This window comes from Canis lupus, chromosome 28 (assembly GCF_011100685.1).
Source record: "Canis lupus familiaris isolate Mischka breed German Shepherd chromosome 28, alternate assembly UU_Cfam_GSD_1.0, whole genome shotgun sequence".
In the NCBI taxonomy this organism is placed as follows: Eukaryota; Metazoa; Chordata; class Mammalia; order Carnivora; family Canidae; genus Canis; species Canis lupus.
The window spans coordinates 34610843-34623390 of NC_049249.1; the positions used below are offsets into that span (position 1 = coordinate 34610843).

The following is a 12548-nucleotide window of genomic DNA, read 5'->3' on the forward strand; positions in this document are numbered from 1 at the left end:
AAAGTTTTGGTGAAAACATGTTGGGTGGTGAATTAAATTATGTGTGAGAATGTGTTAAATGATGTCTGCTAGGCATTTTTAGTTTGAAAGTATATTGCAAACTGGGTAAGATTAATAAAATTGCTGTTCTCTTTACAGGAATTGCTTAAAGACAGACTCCATTAAATAAATGATTAGAACATTTATAGAAGGCTTATCTTTTGCAATCTTGCTTTTTTAGGTTTTATACACGTTGGAAAGATTGGGAATCATGGTATTCTCAGAGCTTTGGTTTACATTTTTCCTTGAGAGAAGAACAGTGGCAAGAAGACTGGGCATTTATACTCTCTCTCGCTAGTCAGGTAAGAATGCTTTGAGGCATGTTGCTTCTGTGAAAAGCGTAGGCTACATATATGCGTAAACTGTTGGAAACATTGTGGTAGACATGAAACTGTGCTTGATTTGGCTTGATTTGGGTTCTGGCCGTGACTGCTGTCAACACTATGACCATAGGCAACTCACATGAAGTGATTAGAAACTTTGAAAATGAAAGTCATTATGATGATTTAAGCATTCACCTACCTTTTCAGATTGCTCTTCATTCATATTGTCCTCTTAGGAATGTGGCTTTATGCCTGTTTTATCTACCTCCTGGTTAGCTCCTGTTCTGTCTGAGGGGCACTTAACCAAGACCATTGAGCTGATGGTAGGTAGGCACTCTTGTGTTGGTGCTCTGTCTGCCGTCAGGCCTGGAGGGTGAAGCTGGGATCTTCATGAGACTTCCAGGGGTGAGGCTCTCTTTCCATGTGATATATGCCAAGAAGGAGGTGCCATGGCTGACAGGAGGAGGGATTTCTTTAAAATTAACCTGGGAATGGACTTTTTATAAAAACGAATTATGTAGGGTTGTTCCTCTTAGACTCTAGCTTTCATACTAGTTTTATTCTGTGAAGCACATTCAGTATGCTGAATTGTAATGTTCAAATATACACACAACAAACCATTCCTTATCTTTGCAGAAAGCACCATGATTAATTTGAACCCTGGCACAGTGGCTGTTTTACATCAGCAACATGTACTTCCTGAAAATGTGTTGTCAGAATTGTTATAGAGGGATGGTAGTAGACCTGTTTAGTATTCTTGCCATTTATGTTTGTGTGAAATAACAGCTCATCTTTTTACTTGGAGAGGACCTTGTCATAGGTGCAGTACTCTGACAGGTGACAGCAAGGATGGAATGACGCCACCACTGCCTTACTATCTGAATCTCTTGTTCCTGGGATCAGTATTTAACCAAATCCATTGGGTTTTGGGTTTGGATTGTGAAAGAGAGTTGTATACGTAGACTTCGCAGATTTCTTTTATTATTTCATTGGATTTTGCTATTTGAAGAAGTTAATGCCTCTTTAGCTTGACAGTATTATCAATTAAAAAAAAAAAAAGCATTGATCTCGTGTACTGAAGGGGAGCAGCATTGTGTTTTGCACATTAGTTTTCCAGGGCAGCAATAAATGTTTTAAAGAGAAATTGCTTTCTTTATTTTATTCTGTACAGCCTGGAGCAAGTTTGGAACAGACACACATTTTTGTACTTGCACATATTCTTAGACGACCAATTATAGTTTATGGAGTAAAATATTATAAAAGTTTCCGGGGAGAAACTTTAGGATATACTCGGTTTCAAGGTAAGCCATTATTCAAGAGTATTTTAGAAGTCTCCTGTTACTTACCATGCAGCTTGCAGCTATATGCTGATAATCCCATGGCAACTTTCTTTCCTCCCTCCAGGTGTTTATTTGCCTTTGTTGTGGGAACAGAGTTTTTGTTGGAAAAGTCCGATTGCTCTGGGCTATACAAGGGGCCACTTCTCTGCTTTGGTTGCCATGGAGAACGACGGCTACGGCAACCGAGGTGCTGGTGCTAACCTGAACACAGATGACGACGTCACCATCACGTTCCTGCCTCTGGTTGACAGCGAGAGGAAGTTACTTCACGTGCACTTTCTCTCCGCTCAGGAGGTAAGAGGCACGACTTCCCCATGAACCTACTTGAAGCCGTGATGCTGCCCCAGAACCCAACTGGGAACATCTTTTAGGAGTGGCGTTCTGTGCACCTCCGGCTCTACCAGTGAATCTGGGCCTGGCTGTCGTTGCTTTCTGGAAGTATTGGTCAGCCAGGCCGGGACTTTTACCTTCCCTGAGCTGCTTTGTAGGTTGTTGGGTGGAGATGCAGCAGTGATGTGAAGACAAGAGCCCCAGCCCTGATGCAGTGACGGGTGCTGAGTAGAAAACTAGAAAGATGGGATTGGGGGGCGCTCCTGGGGCTTATGATTGAAACCTGGCGGTAACAGGAGGCATCTGAGGAGGTGCTGCTGCTGAAATAAGACCCACAAGAGAAGAGAGTCTTACAGTGTGGAGGGAGAGAAGAAAGCCATAGGGAGAGGGTATTGCAGCGCCCTGGTGTGATTTGTGGGGAAAGGGGGTTGAGGGGCTAGGGATGGCAAGGGGCTTGCCAGTAGCCTTTTAAAACCTTGGCTTTGGGAAGCTGGGAAGCCTGAGACCATCTGTCTGGTAGAGGAACACTGGCTGCTTGGTGTGGAGACTAGGTACTTGGAGCAGTGGCGGAAGCAGGCACACTGGCTCAGAGATGGGTGCAGCTGCAAGGGAGAGGGAGGTGGGCAGGCAGGGCTGGCGGCAAAGATGCGCAGAAAGAACACTCTCAGGAAACCCATATTCTTACAAAATTATTGTTTTTTTTATTTGATATACTAATAATATAAAACTTTTATAACCATGACATTAAGAAAAGTAGACCGTAATTTTTATACTTTCATTCTGTAGATACTTTACTGAATAAACTTACCTTGTCACGTGTTTGAAGCTGAGACTTTGTTTTTCTAGCCTTTTCTTTGCCAAGATCAGTTTATTAGGTAACATTGGGTTTTTCCTCTTCTATCAAACAGATGAACTCATTATTAATAGGTGGTCCCCCCCATGAGATTTTTCTGCACATTTTCCCATTGATGACTTTCTGTTTAACCATAGGAAACTGGGTTTTAATCATAAAATTGAGAGGTTGAAACCACGTGAGAAATTTGTTGCTTTGACCTTTTCGTTAGTGATCCTACCAGCTATGTTCTCATTGAATTTTTCCTAACAGTTCTCTGATCTGTGATCTTATTTTCTCTTTTCTTCACATTCCTCTAAAAGCTAGGTAATGAGGAACAGCAAGAGAAACTGCTCAGGGAGTGGCTGGACTGCTGTGTGACCGAAGGGGGGGTGCTGGTGGCCATGCAGAAGAGTTCCCGGCGGCGGAACCACCCCCTGGTCACGCAGATGGTAGAGAAGTGGCTTGACCGCTACCGACAGATCCGGCCTTGTACATCCCTGTCAGATGGAGAGGAAGATGAAGATGAAGAAGATGAATGAAAAAAATCAAAGAGCAGAAGACTAGGGTATGGGCTCTGCGGTGACCCCAAAGCTAGTGTGGTGCACGCTCCAAGCAGAGCGCAAGGCATGGAAGGAACCAGATCTGGCAGGAACTGCCCAGAAGGCTTTTCTCATCCACACCCAATGGAGAGGACGTATCTGCTGTGTGAGGAGATGGAGAACTTTGTTTGGACTACAGTTTGTAAAAAAAAAAAAAAAAGAAAAAACCTAATTTTATTAAGACAGAACTTTTTTCCTTTCAAATTGTAAATCTGTCTATAAATGTAACGCATGTGGTTGTGTAAGAAGTTGTGTAATAGGACAAGTTGTACCAGCATCTTCATATTATTGAGAAGTTTTTTCCAGCACGGGCACCTCCAAAAGCACATGGCAGATGACTCTTTGTTCCTTTGAGATACCTTTTAAAGTAGAACCTGGCATTCTACTTTCCTTTTAAAAGATCCACTTTATGTTGAGTCTCACTAGAGCTCATTAGCTATTTGGAAACTTTTTGTACGAATTATCCACAGCAAAACATAAAAATAAAAACAAGCTTTTATTTTATTTAGTCCCCGTCGTGCCCAATAAAACGAAGTCAAATCTTTAAGGAACAAACTGCAAGGAAGTAAGAATTGTGTGAGTGAACTTCATACAGACGTCATTCCCTTGTTTTGGAAAGGGTTTTGGTTTCTATTTCGTCTTTTTTAAGCTTCTGATATGCTCCCTTTCAGTATTTAGGTATTTATTTGTTTGGAAGAGTGCCCTTAAAATGAGGGCTCTTCTACCAGAGTCCGGGTGGCTGTCTCTCTGTGAGTCGTCATTCCCTGGATGGAAGTTAGGGAAGTGCCTAGAGAGCAGGCCCACTTGTAACTAAATGAATTGTGTGAAATTTGCGCACTTGATTCAATTGACAATATCACACTCCCAAATTGCCATGCAGAGGGTCTTTGGATTCTTCCTTTTATCATCAACTCTGCTTTAAGCAAATCATGTTAGAAAGGCATGCCTTTGCTTGGGCTAATTGGGAATCAGTTAAGTATAGAATAAAGATTTAAAAATGCAGTAAGGTGGAAATGCATTGTATAATGAATTTCTCAGAGTAGTCTGAGAATTTTTGCATGTTGGTTAATTGTGGCCATTCTTATTTAAAAGTTAAAACTATAATCTTAGATAGAAATCTTTTTATAAAAAGTATTATTTGACCACTTCAGGTATATGTTCAATACTGGGTAAAAATTTCAGACCTATCTCAGGAACACAAAAAAGACTTAGTGTCCTGATAAGCACTTTGTAGACTATTAATGTGGCAAGGAATTTGGAAAGCAGCCCCAGAGACATCGACAGGCACATACACGCACGCAGGCATGCATACACACACACACACACACACACACACACACACACACACTTTTCCTTCCTTTTGATGAAAAGGCTGTGGAAAAACCTTTAAATATTTGCTTGTTTTCTTCTAAGTTCTGTTTAGATGGTGTTTGAAATGTATACACAAGCTCTAACTTGATGCTGGAATTACTAAAAATAGAAAACACCCATGAGATGTCATGTCTCCCCTCTTGGAGCAGCACATGGAGATATTCCCAGGATGAAAGGATCAGTTCTACTGTATGCTAAAACTTGCAGGAAACTTGTTGCAATTTTGACTCCATATAAATGAATTTTGGTGTAGTAATGGTAAATGTTACTGTTCTATGTGGCTAGGTTTCCCTACAAATTGACTCTCTGGTCGACTCTCATTTTGGTCAGTAATTAAGTTTTTAGAAGGCTGTTGTTCTGACTTCTTAGCATAGCATCGCTATAAACTTTTCTCCATACGTAGGAAGAATTCTTTAGTGGGCACAGATCCTATTCTAGTTGCTGTTAAGCAAAACTACCCTCCTGGTTGAAGAAGCCAAAGAGAAATGTTTGAGAGAAGCATCTAGTCAGTCACTCTGGTCTACACTGCAGTCGATGCTGTCCAGGAATCTCCTAGGCTCAGTAGTTAGTCTGGGTGTGGTGGTCTGCTGAGTGTTGTTTCCCCCGAGGTGCCTCTATTTATTTATTTATGATCAGTGATCCTGACCACACCTAGTCGAACAGGTACAGCATTCTTCCCTGTGGGAAAGGTAGGACATTGCATTTCCTAGGCTCCAGACAGGGATGGGGCTTTAAATGGTTTTTATAGCAGACTGGCTGGTAAGGCCAAAATGTTGGTGAATCAATGCTATGTTAAGCTCTTGAACTATTAAACAGCCATAATTGTCCCGAGATAAGAGTACGCAGTCCTTTCTCAAAGATGAGGTCTTGGTTGACTCTGGACAGTAATACCTTAACTGTATGGACTTTGAACCTTACGGGTTTTTTTTCCTTTTTTAGGGACAATACAGTATGGTGTTTTCTGTTCTAATTAAACAAAACCTAGGTGCAGCACGGATTTGAACTGGCCTTTTTGTTGTTTGACTCATCGTGTCCCAGACTTCCATCTGTGTTAAGGGGACACTGCTTTCTTTAGGCAGTTGGGGATCTCCTTTATGTGCATGTGTCATGCCCTCCTTGACAATATCCTGGCTCTGAAGAGGATGTTAGGCACCCATTCCGTTTCCTGGAGTAACCATGTGCTCCAATCTCTATCCATAGGTGGTTGTTTTTATGTAATTTTTTTCTGGGGGGTAAGGGGGGTTGGGATAGGACCATCACCTTCAAATGAGTGAGGAGGTTGATGTTCAGAAACCCCATCCTACCCCTCCCCACCCCCTCCCACACCTATTCTTCCTAGGAAGGGGAGGGGAAAGGAGTGACGGGGAGTTGGGTACCTGGAATTGGACTTGACGGATACTTGCGGATACCACTAGTACAAAGGGGTTTAATGCTATTTAAGAAGGAAAATCCTTTAAATCAACAGAGTTCTTAACATATGGAAATGGCTGATGTTAAGTATTTTGCAACATTTCTTTGTAAATATCATTTAAAAGAATTTTGAGATTCACTTCCTTTCCTGCATTAATGCTTGAGCCAGGTAATTTTGCTTTTGGGTAAATTAAAATCAAAACTCTTAACTTGACCAATTTTGTTTCTTGAATCGCTTAGTTCCATTCCAACCCACTATATTTCATCTTAAGGATGGCATGATTTGATAAAGATGGACTTAATGGGCAGTTTTCTGGTGTCACAGGTAATCACCCGCATTCCTGAGTCTGGTTATGGAAGGGGCAGATGGAGGAGTGTGCATCTTTCACCACGAGTTGAAAACTGGCTGAGAATGTAGTTGCCTTTAAAACATCTCAAGTAGAGAATTTTTACCTTGGGTGAGATGTACTTGAATTTCAGAACTTAACAAATTTTTATTACTTTTTATTGAAAACTGCACTGAACGCTAAATGTCCACCTTTACAATAAACAGACACAGTAGCGGTAACTCACACTAAAACAAAACACTTCCGATAGCCATTATTTTTCTGTTTGGGACAGTTTTAAAGGTTTTTTTTTTTGTCGTTTTTTTTTGCTTTTTTTTTGTCACAAAAACAGGAATGTACCTATACAAAGGCTCAAAATAGGCCATCTTTTAAACAAAAAGGCGATGATTCACAAAAGACTATGAATATAACATGTAACTAGTTGATACAAATCTAATAGGATTTGTTAAAATCAGTCACATCTAATAACACACCTGAAGTGTTCTTGTATAAAATATCACGTGAAGAAAAGAAGATTTATCAATGTCTAAAAAAGTGGGTTTGTTCATAGACAATCTGACAAGTTACCATAAAAAGTGTTTCCTGAGACATAAGGAAATGCAACATTATTTTTCTTGAACTCTTTTAGCTCAAGACTTTCCACTCAATAAAATAGCTGAGGATCTGAAACTGAGAAAATATATTTGAGTACAAACAGCTTGTGAAACTTAATACTTTTTTTCTTTCTTTTTTTTTCTTTTTTTCTTTGTTTCCTTTTTTTGCATCATCAAGAGGGTTTTACTGAATTCAGAACCAACTCGCCCGCTCAGTATGCAGTTCAGATGGGAGAGACTTCTGTACAGGAGCCTGTACGGTCTTCGATCCTACGCAGTTGTCTAACACGGGCAAACAGTTTTCTCCCCATTTGGTAGTAATTTAAATCTTCCTATCAGCAAAAGAGGTCACCAGCCCCCATGGACCAAAGGGACTAGAGTCATAGGAGGGGGATATCCTCTTAGTATTTTTTTTTTATTTGACGTTTGGAATTCCTGATGCAACATTCTAGAGCAAGGTGTTCAGGACCTGCTGTGCCCAAGGGGCTGATAAAGGAAAAGGATCTATTTATTCTTTGTGATTTGATGCACAGATGAAGAACGTAACACACAAGAACAGAAGTTGGTCGTTAATAAATCACGTCCTAGTCTTTCCGCACTTCCGTGACCAGATGACAGCTTCAGCCTTCCCACGCCTCGGCTTCGAGCTCTCTCAACACTGCAACGTCAATGATGCATATGTCCGGAATCGGTTCAAAAGACGGTCCAAGTCCTTTTCTCAGTTCATCTATTTTTTCACTGTCTCTTGGTCCCAGGTTTATCTGAATGATGACCGTTCGTCATTCTCTGCTATTGCTCATTGGGGTGCTCTCTATTGTCCCCGTGTTTTGTAGGCTGGTTGGGAGAGGGAGCTTGGGAAGGGTGTGCCACTGTGGGGAGGTTGTGAGTCACGGGGATGCCTCCGGGGATGATCCCTTCCATGGCTGCAGGAAGTCCTCCCGGAGCCACACCCACGATGCCTGGCGGGTATCTGAGGAGCAGACAGAGAGAGGGCCAGAGAGAGTGAGTCCAGAGCCAGGCAGGGCCAAGCTCTCAGCTCTGCCTACTAAAGGTCATTTTTTTAGTGGGTGGGTTTGTCTCTTTACCCCCAAAGCAAGAAGAAATCTACACGGAAAATCTAATAAAACGCTGATATTTTAATCCATAAAGAACAAAAAATCTAGCACAAACTTAGTAGCTTTCAGACAATAGGAATAGCCCCGGTTATATCCATGGACACTGCACTGCATTTGGGAAACCTTTTGTACAAAAAGAGACACACTCCCAAGTTTTCCAGTTGCCCTAAAAGGACTCATTAGTTCTATCGATGCTTTTAATGATTTCCCAACAGAGAGTATGAAGTCCCGATACTAAATGTGGCTCCCTAGGTGAGCTAAGTCATGTGCTCTTGTGGCCTGAGATGTGAAACGGGACAGAGCAGCGGGGGGGGGGGGGTGAGCCGGCAATGGGCTCGTCTTACGATGTAGGCACACGAGCTGCTGTGTGTGTGTGTGTGTGTGTGTGTGTGTGCAAGGACACGTGGCATTAAGCCACCCACAGAACATATGGCTCCTATGCAAATGCGAGTCCGTGTATTTAAACATTTCTAGGATAAAACAGACTTCATTCTAAAGCACCTGCCTTAGAAAAGACTCCTCCTCCATTCAAGTTAAACCCTTCACCCCTGGCTCCCCAACCTGCAGCCTGTCACAACTGTTCACTGGTTGGTCAGAAATCAAGGACTCTCCAGGATGCGGGTGAACAGGGATCCTGTGAGCTACAGTCCCAAGACCAAGGGCCACAGAGTCTTTGTCAATGGAAAGACTTAAGATGTCTTAAAGGACAGGCTGCCAGATAAGGAACTGGGAACCTGGGGCGGAGGCAGGTTCAAGTTAATGATACGGAAGTACTATTCGAAGGGTCAAAATGGGTGGGACTTTACTAGAACACGCCAAACCGCAATGTAAACAAAGCCAGCAGACCCAGGACGAAAACCCCATGACTTCCGCAGAGTCCGAGCTTTCACCTATGGGTCCTGTCATGCTAAATCCATTTACACCTCCCCGGCCTGGCCCTGGGCTGGTCAGAGCCGTGATTCACAACAGGGCAGATGAGGCAGTAGCTGGAGCCCTTTTTGGCTTTTACAGCTGGGAGTGTGAGGTGTTGGTGGACGTCGCACGTCCCACTGTGCAAAGGCTGGGCCCCCAGGGGAGAACGATCTGCCCTGGGACGTGCACCCTGCCAGCAATGGGGCAACCGTGGGCCACAGCAGGACAAAAACGTCCTTCTGGAATTCAAGGCTGCAGCTCTTCTAGAAAGCGGGAACACTGACTTCCCTGTAAGCCCAGCAGTGTTGGGGGGAGAGAAACGATCACCCCTGAAACCCTGCTCCCTTCTAGGGGCTCTGCGGGCTCCGGGCCAGGAGAGTCAGACTAGAGAACACATTCACCAACAGGCCCCTTCCCCCGGAAATCTCGGGACTTCTCACCCAGAAGCCCTCTGGTTTGGGGGTGGCTTGGCACGCCGGGGGATTCCTCGGTGTTCGCACCCTTTGGGGAATGCACTCCCATTCCCACCTTTATAAATAGGAACCCCGATTCTAAGCTGTACCCCAAGAGCTGTGTTTGCTCCATAGAAATCGGGCATCAGAAGAGGTGAGGACTGCACTGCCGGGGCCCGGAGCACGCCCGTGGGCTGCGGCTCTCTGTGCTCCCCTCTCCCGGGGCAGAGGCTCCAGCCCAGGCCGCTGCCGTCCCGCTCCTCACCTGTATGTGGCGCCGTTGAGCTCCGGATGGATGGCCTGCTGATCGATGACCGACCAGGGAGCTGTTGTGACAAAGAATTCCTTGTTCACGCAGTTTCTTAAGCTTTCGGGGATGCGACCTGGAATAGGACGATTAAAATTAATCATGTATGTTTTTAAGGTCACAGTGTGTGATGTACTACACTCAGCAGCTGCTGCCGGGGAGCCCCGTCAGTGTCTGAGCCGAGAGTCCGGGCTCTTCCCCCGCAGTGAGGGGCCTGGCCCGTTCATTTGCAGGGAAGGGGCAACGTGGCGGGGCCCACACACTGTGCTCTTCACACTGGCCCCCACGGGAGCAGAAAGGAGCCTCCCTCTGGCTCCCACAGTGGGGGCGCTTGCGCTTGGCTGCCTGAAAAGGGAATCCAGGGGCGCCTGGGGGGCTCAGCGGTTGAGCCTCTGCCTTCGGCTCAGGGCGTGACCCCGGGTTCCTGGGATCCAGTCCCGCATCGGGCTCCCCGCACGGAGCCTGCTTCTCTCTCTGCTTATGTCTCTGCCTCTCTCTGTGTCTCTCTTGAATACAGAAGTAAAATCTTTAAAAAAAACAAAAACAAAAAAAGGGGGAATCCGTCTCCTCCTAAATTAAGGTCAGGGCTTGGATTAACAGTCCAGCTCCTTCAAACTGTCATCAACAGGATCCCTAAAAACTCCACGTGCCCGCAGTGGGGGGGACAGCAAGCCTCTGTCGCCCCCCGGGGGGTGTGTGTGACCGGTCCTGGGGCCGCCCTTCACCCCCGGCGCCGGCTGGAGGCTCACCTGTGATTGCCCGGCGGATCTCGGTGGCGGCTGCCTCCCTCATCTCTAGTGAGGCTTGCTCACTGTACCACGCGGTGTGCGGCGTACAAATGAGATTCGGCGCATCTTTCAAGGGACCCTGAGCAAAGCTAGAGAAGTGCAGAAAAACAAGCGAATGAGAAGAGTGGAGGAGGCCTCCCCAGCCTGCTCATCAAGAGGGAGCTCGTGGCCATGCAGACAGCGGCCAGGGTATTGGCGTAGAGGGACGGCGGGCAGTAGGACGCTTCCGCGGCTGCGAACTGAAGAACCTCCCTACCCACCAGAACGTTTCCAGTCCGCGTCAGGAGTGATCGGGGCTCAGACGGGAGGCCCCCTCCGCTCCAGCCCCTCCCACGGCTGCCCTTCCTTTCAGACACTTCCTGACGCCCCTGGCGGCCCTCTGGCCCTTCCCCGTGGGCTCCGGGCACAGCACGGAGGCCACCACACGGGGTCCCGAGCTTTCTCTGCCGGAGCCGCGCTCAGGGGTGGCCGCCGTGAGCTCGGGTCGCACGCCCGGCGACGGCCCAGCACACCCACCTGAAAGGCTCCGATTCGTGCACGTCGAGGGCGGCCCCTCGTATCCTGCCTTCCTTGAGGGCCTGGGCCAAGGCCTTCTCATCCACCAGCCCGCCGCGGGCCGCGTTCACCAGGAAGGCTCCTTGCCTCATCTGTGGGAGCAAGGGAAGGTCGTCAGAGGCCGCCACGGAGGGAGGCCTGCGGTCTGGCTCCTTCGTGGGCGGCCGGGCCTGGCCGTTCCCGCAGCTCGTCCCCGAGGGCCTGGAGGCCCTAAGGCGGGCGGCAGGCTGGAGCGGTGACCGGTCACCGGCCCGTTGCTTCTTGGAGGCCAGACCCCATCGAGACGGGTCCCCGCTGGCTCCTCACCGACGTCCTTCCCTTCTCACCAGAGCGTTTGCAGGCCACCTCCCATCCCCCCCTTTTGTTTTGATGGAAGTTTCCAGGGGCTGAGGGCATCTCTGTCCAGTTACCTGCTTTATAGTAAAGTCATTGATGAGGTGGTGGTTATGTTCGTTGAGATTACAGTGCAAGGAGACGCAGTCGCTCTGATACAGTAAGTCCTGCAGGGTGTAGACCCTCTGCACGCCCAGGGACCGCTCTATCCCATCCTGCAAGTAGGGGTCATAAAATATGACGCTGAATCCAAAGGCCTTGGCTCGAACAGCAACCGCCTGCCCCGTGCGACCTGTGCAGAGAGAGAGCGTCCAGGTGAGCGAGGCCGCAGTCCCGCCCGCCACGGCCTGCGGCTTCCGGGCCCGGGGCCTGCACCTGCCGGAGGAACCCGTGCCCGGGGCGCGGAGGTGCAGGCGGCCGGCGCGTCTCCTTAGCTTCCTGGGCGAGGAGGCCGGGCTTGTTGTTTGCACCGGGCGTGTGAGCGCGCGGACGTTCCTATGACGTACGTGTGCCCACGTCAACACAGCTAGACACTGTTCCAGTGAAGCCACGTGCCCTTCCTGCCCCCGTCCCGGCCATCAGCACGCCGTCCCCATCCTGTTCCTCTCTGCCCGTGTCTGCGTGCGCAGCAGGCTTCTCCACCTGAGCTTCCTTTCCTGAGACGCCGAGGGCAGTAGCAGAGAACGTTCTCTTGCCAACCAGCACTGGGTTTGCTCACGGAAGGGGCGAAGTGATCACAACTGACCGCAACTGAGCACCGCAGAGCGGCGTGAGCACCGACTGGCACGGGGGCGGGGTGGGGGGTGACGGCGGGCCCGGGGTGGCGCTCTGACCGGGAGGGAGAGCCAGGCGACCCTCAGGCCTGCAGGCTGGCCCCGACCTGCCAGGGGAGGAGCCCC

General features: G+C 47.6%; 2 protein-coding genes across 13 annotated transcripts in view; one reads left to right on the plus strand and one right to left on the minus strand.

The window, feature by feature from the left end:
• Positions 1 to 6461, plus strand: part of ZRANB1 (zinc finger RANBP2-type containing 1) — a 57230-nt gene extending 50769 nt beyond the window's left edge. For 3 of the 4 annotated variants that reach the window (XM_038579058.1, XM_038579057.1, XM_038579059.1), the window contains 4 exons: positions 221 to 341; positions 1534 to 1663; positions 1767 to 1996; positions 3188 to 6461. In XM_038579058.1, the coding sequence (XP_038434986.1) occupies positions 221 to 341; positions 1534 to 1663; positions 1767 to 1996; positions 3188 to 3406 (700 nt within the window). In that variant the 3' untranslated portion in view covers positions 3407 to 6461. The remainder of the gene's footprint in view (positions 1 to 220; positions 342 to 1533; positions 1664 to 1766; positions 1997 to 3187) is intronic. The other variant, XM_038579060.1, reaches the window with a different exon arrangement.
• Positions 6462 to 6716: 255 nt separating this feature from the next.
• Positions 6717 to 12548, minus strand: part of CTBP2 (C-terminal binding protein 2) — a 157412-nt gene continuing 151580 nt past the window's right edge. For 8 of the 9 annotated variants that reach the window (XM_038579053.1, XM_038579049.1, XM_038579051.1 and 5 more), the window contains 5 exons: positions 11727 to 11941; positions 11278 to 11408; positions 10723 to 10850; positions 9932 to 10049; positions 7977 to 8157 (listed from right to left, as the gene is read on the minus strand). In XM_038579053.1, the coding sequence (XP_038434981.1) occupies positions 7977 to 8157; positions 9932 to 10049; positions 10723 to 10850; positions 11278 to 11408; positions 11727 to 11941 (773 nt within the window). Of the gene's footprint in view, positions 8158 to 9931; positions 10050 to 10722; positions 10851 to 11277; positions 11409 to 11726; positions 11942 to 12548 lie in introns of all 9 variants that reach the window. The other variant, XM_038579047.1, reaches the window with a different exon arrangement.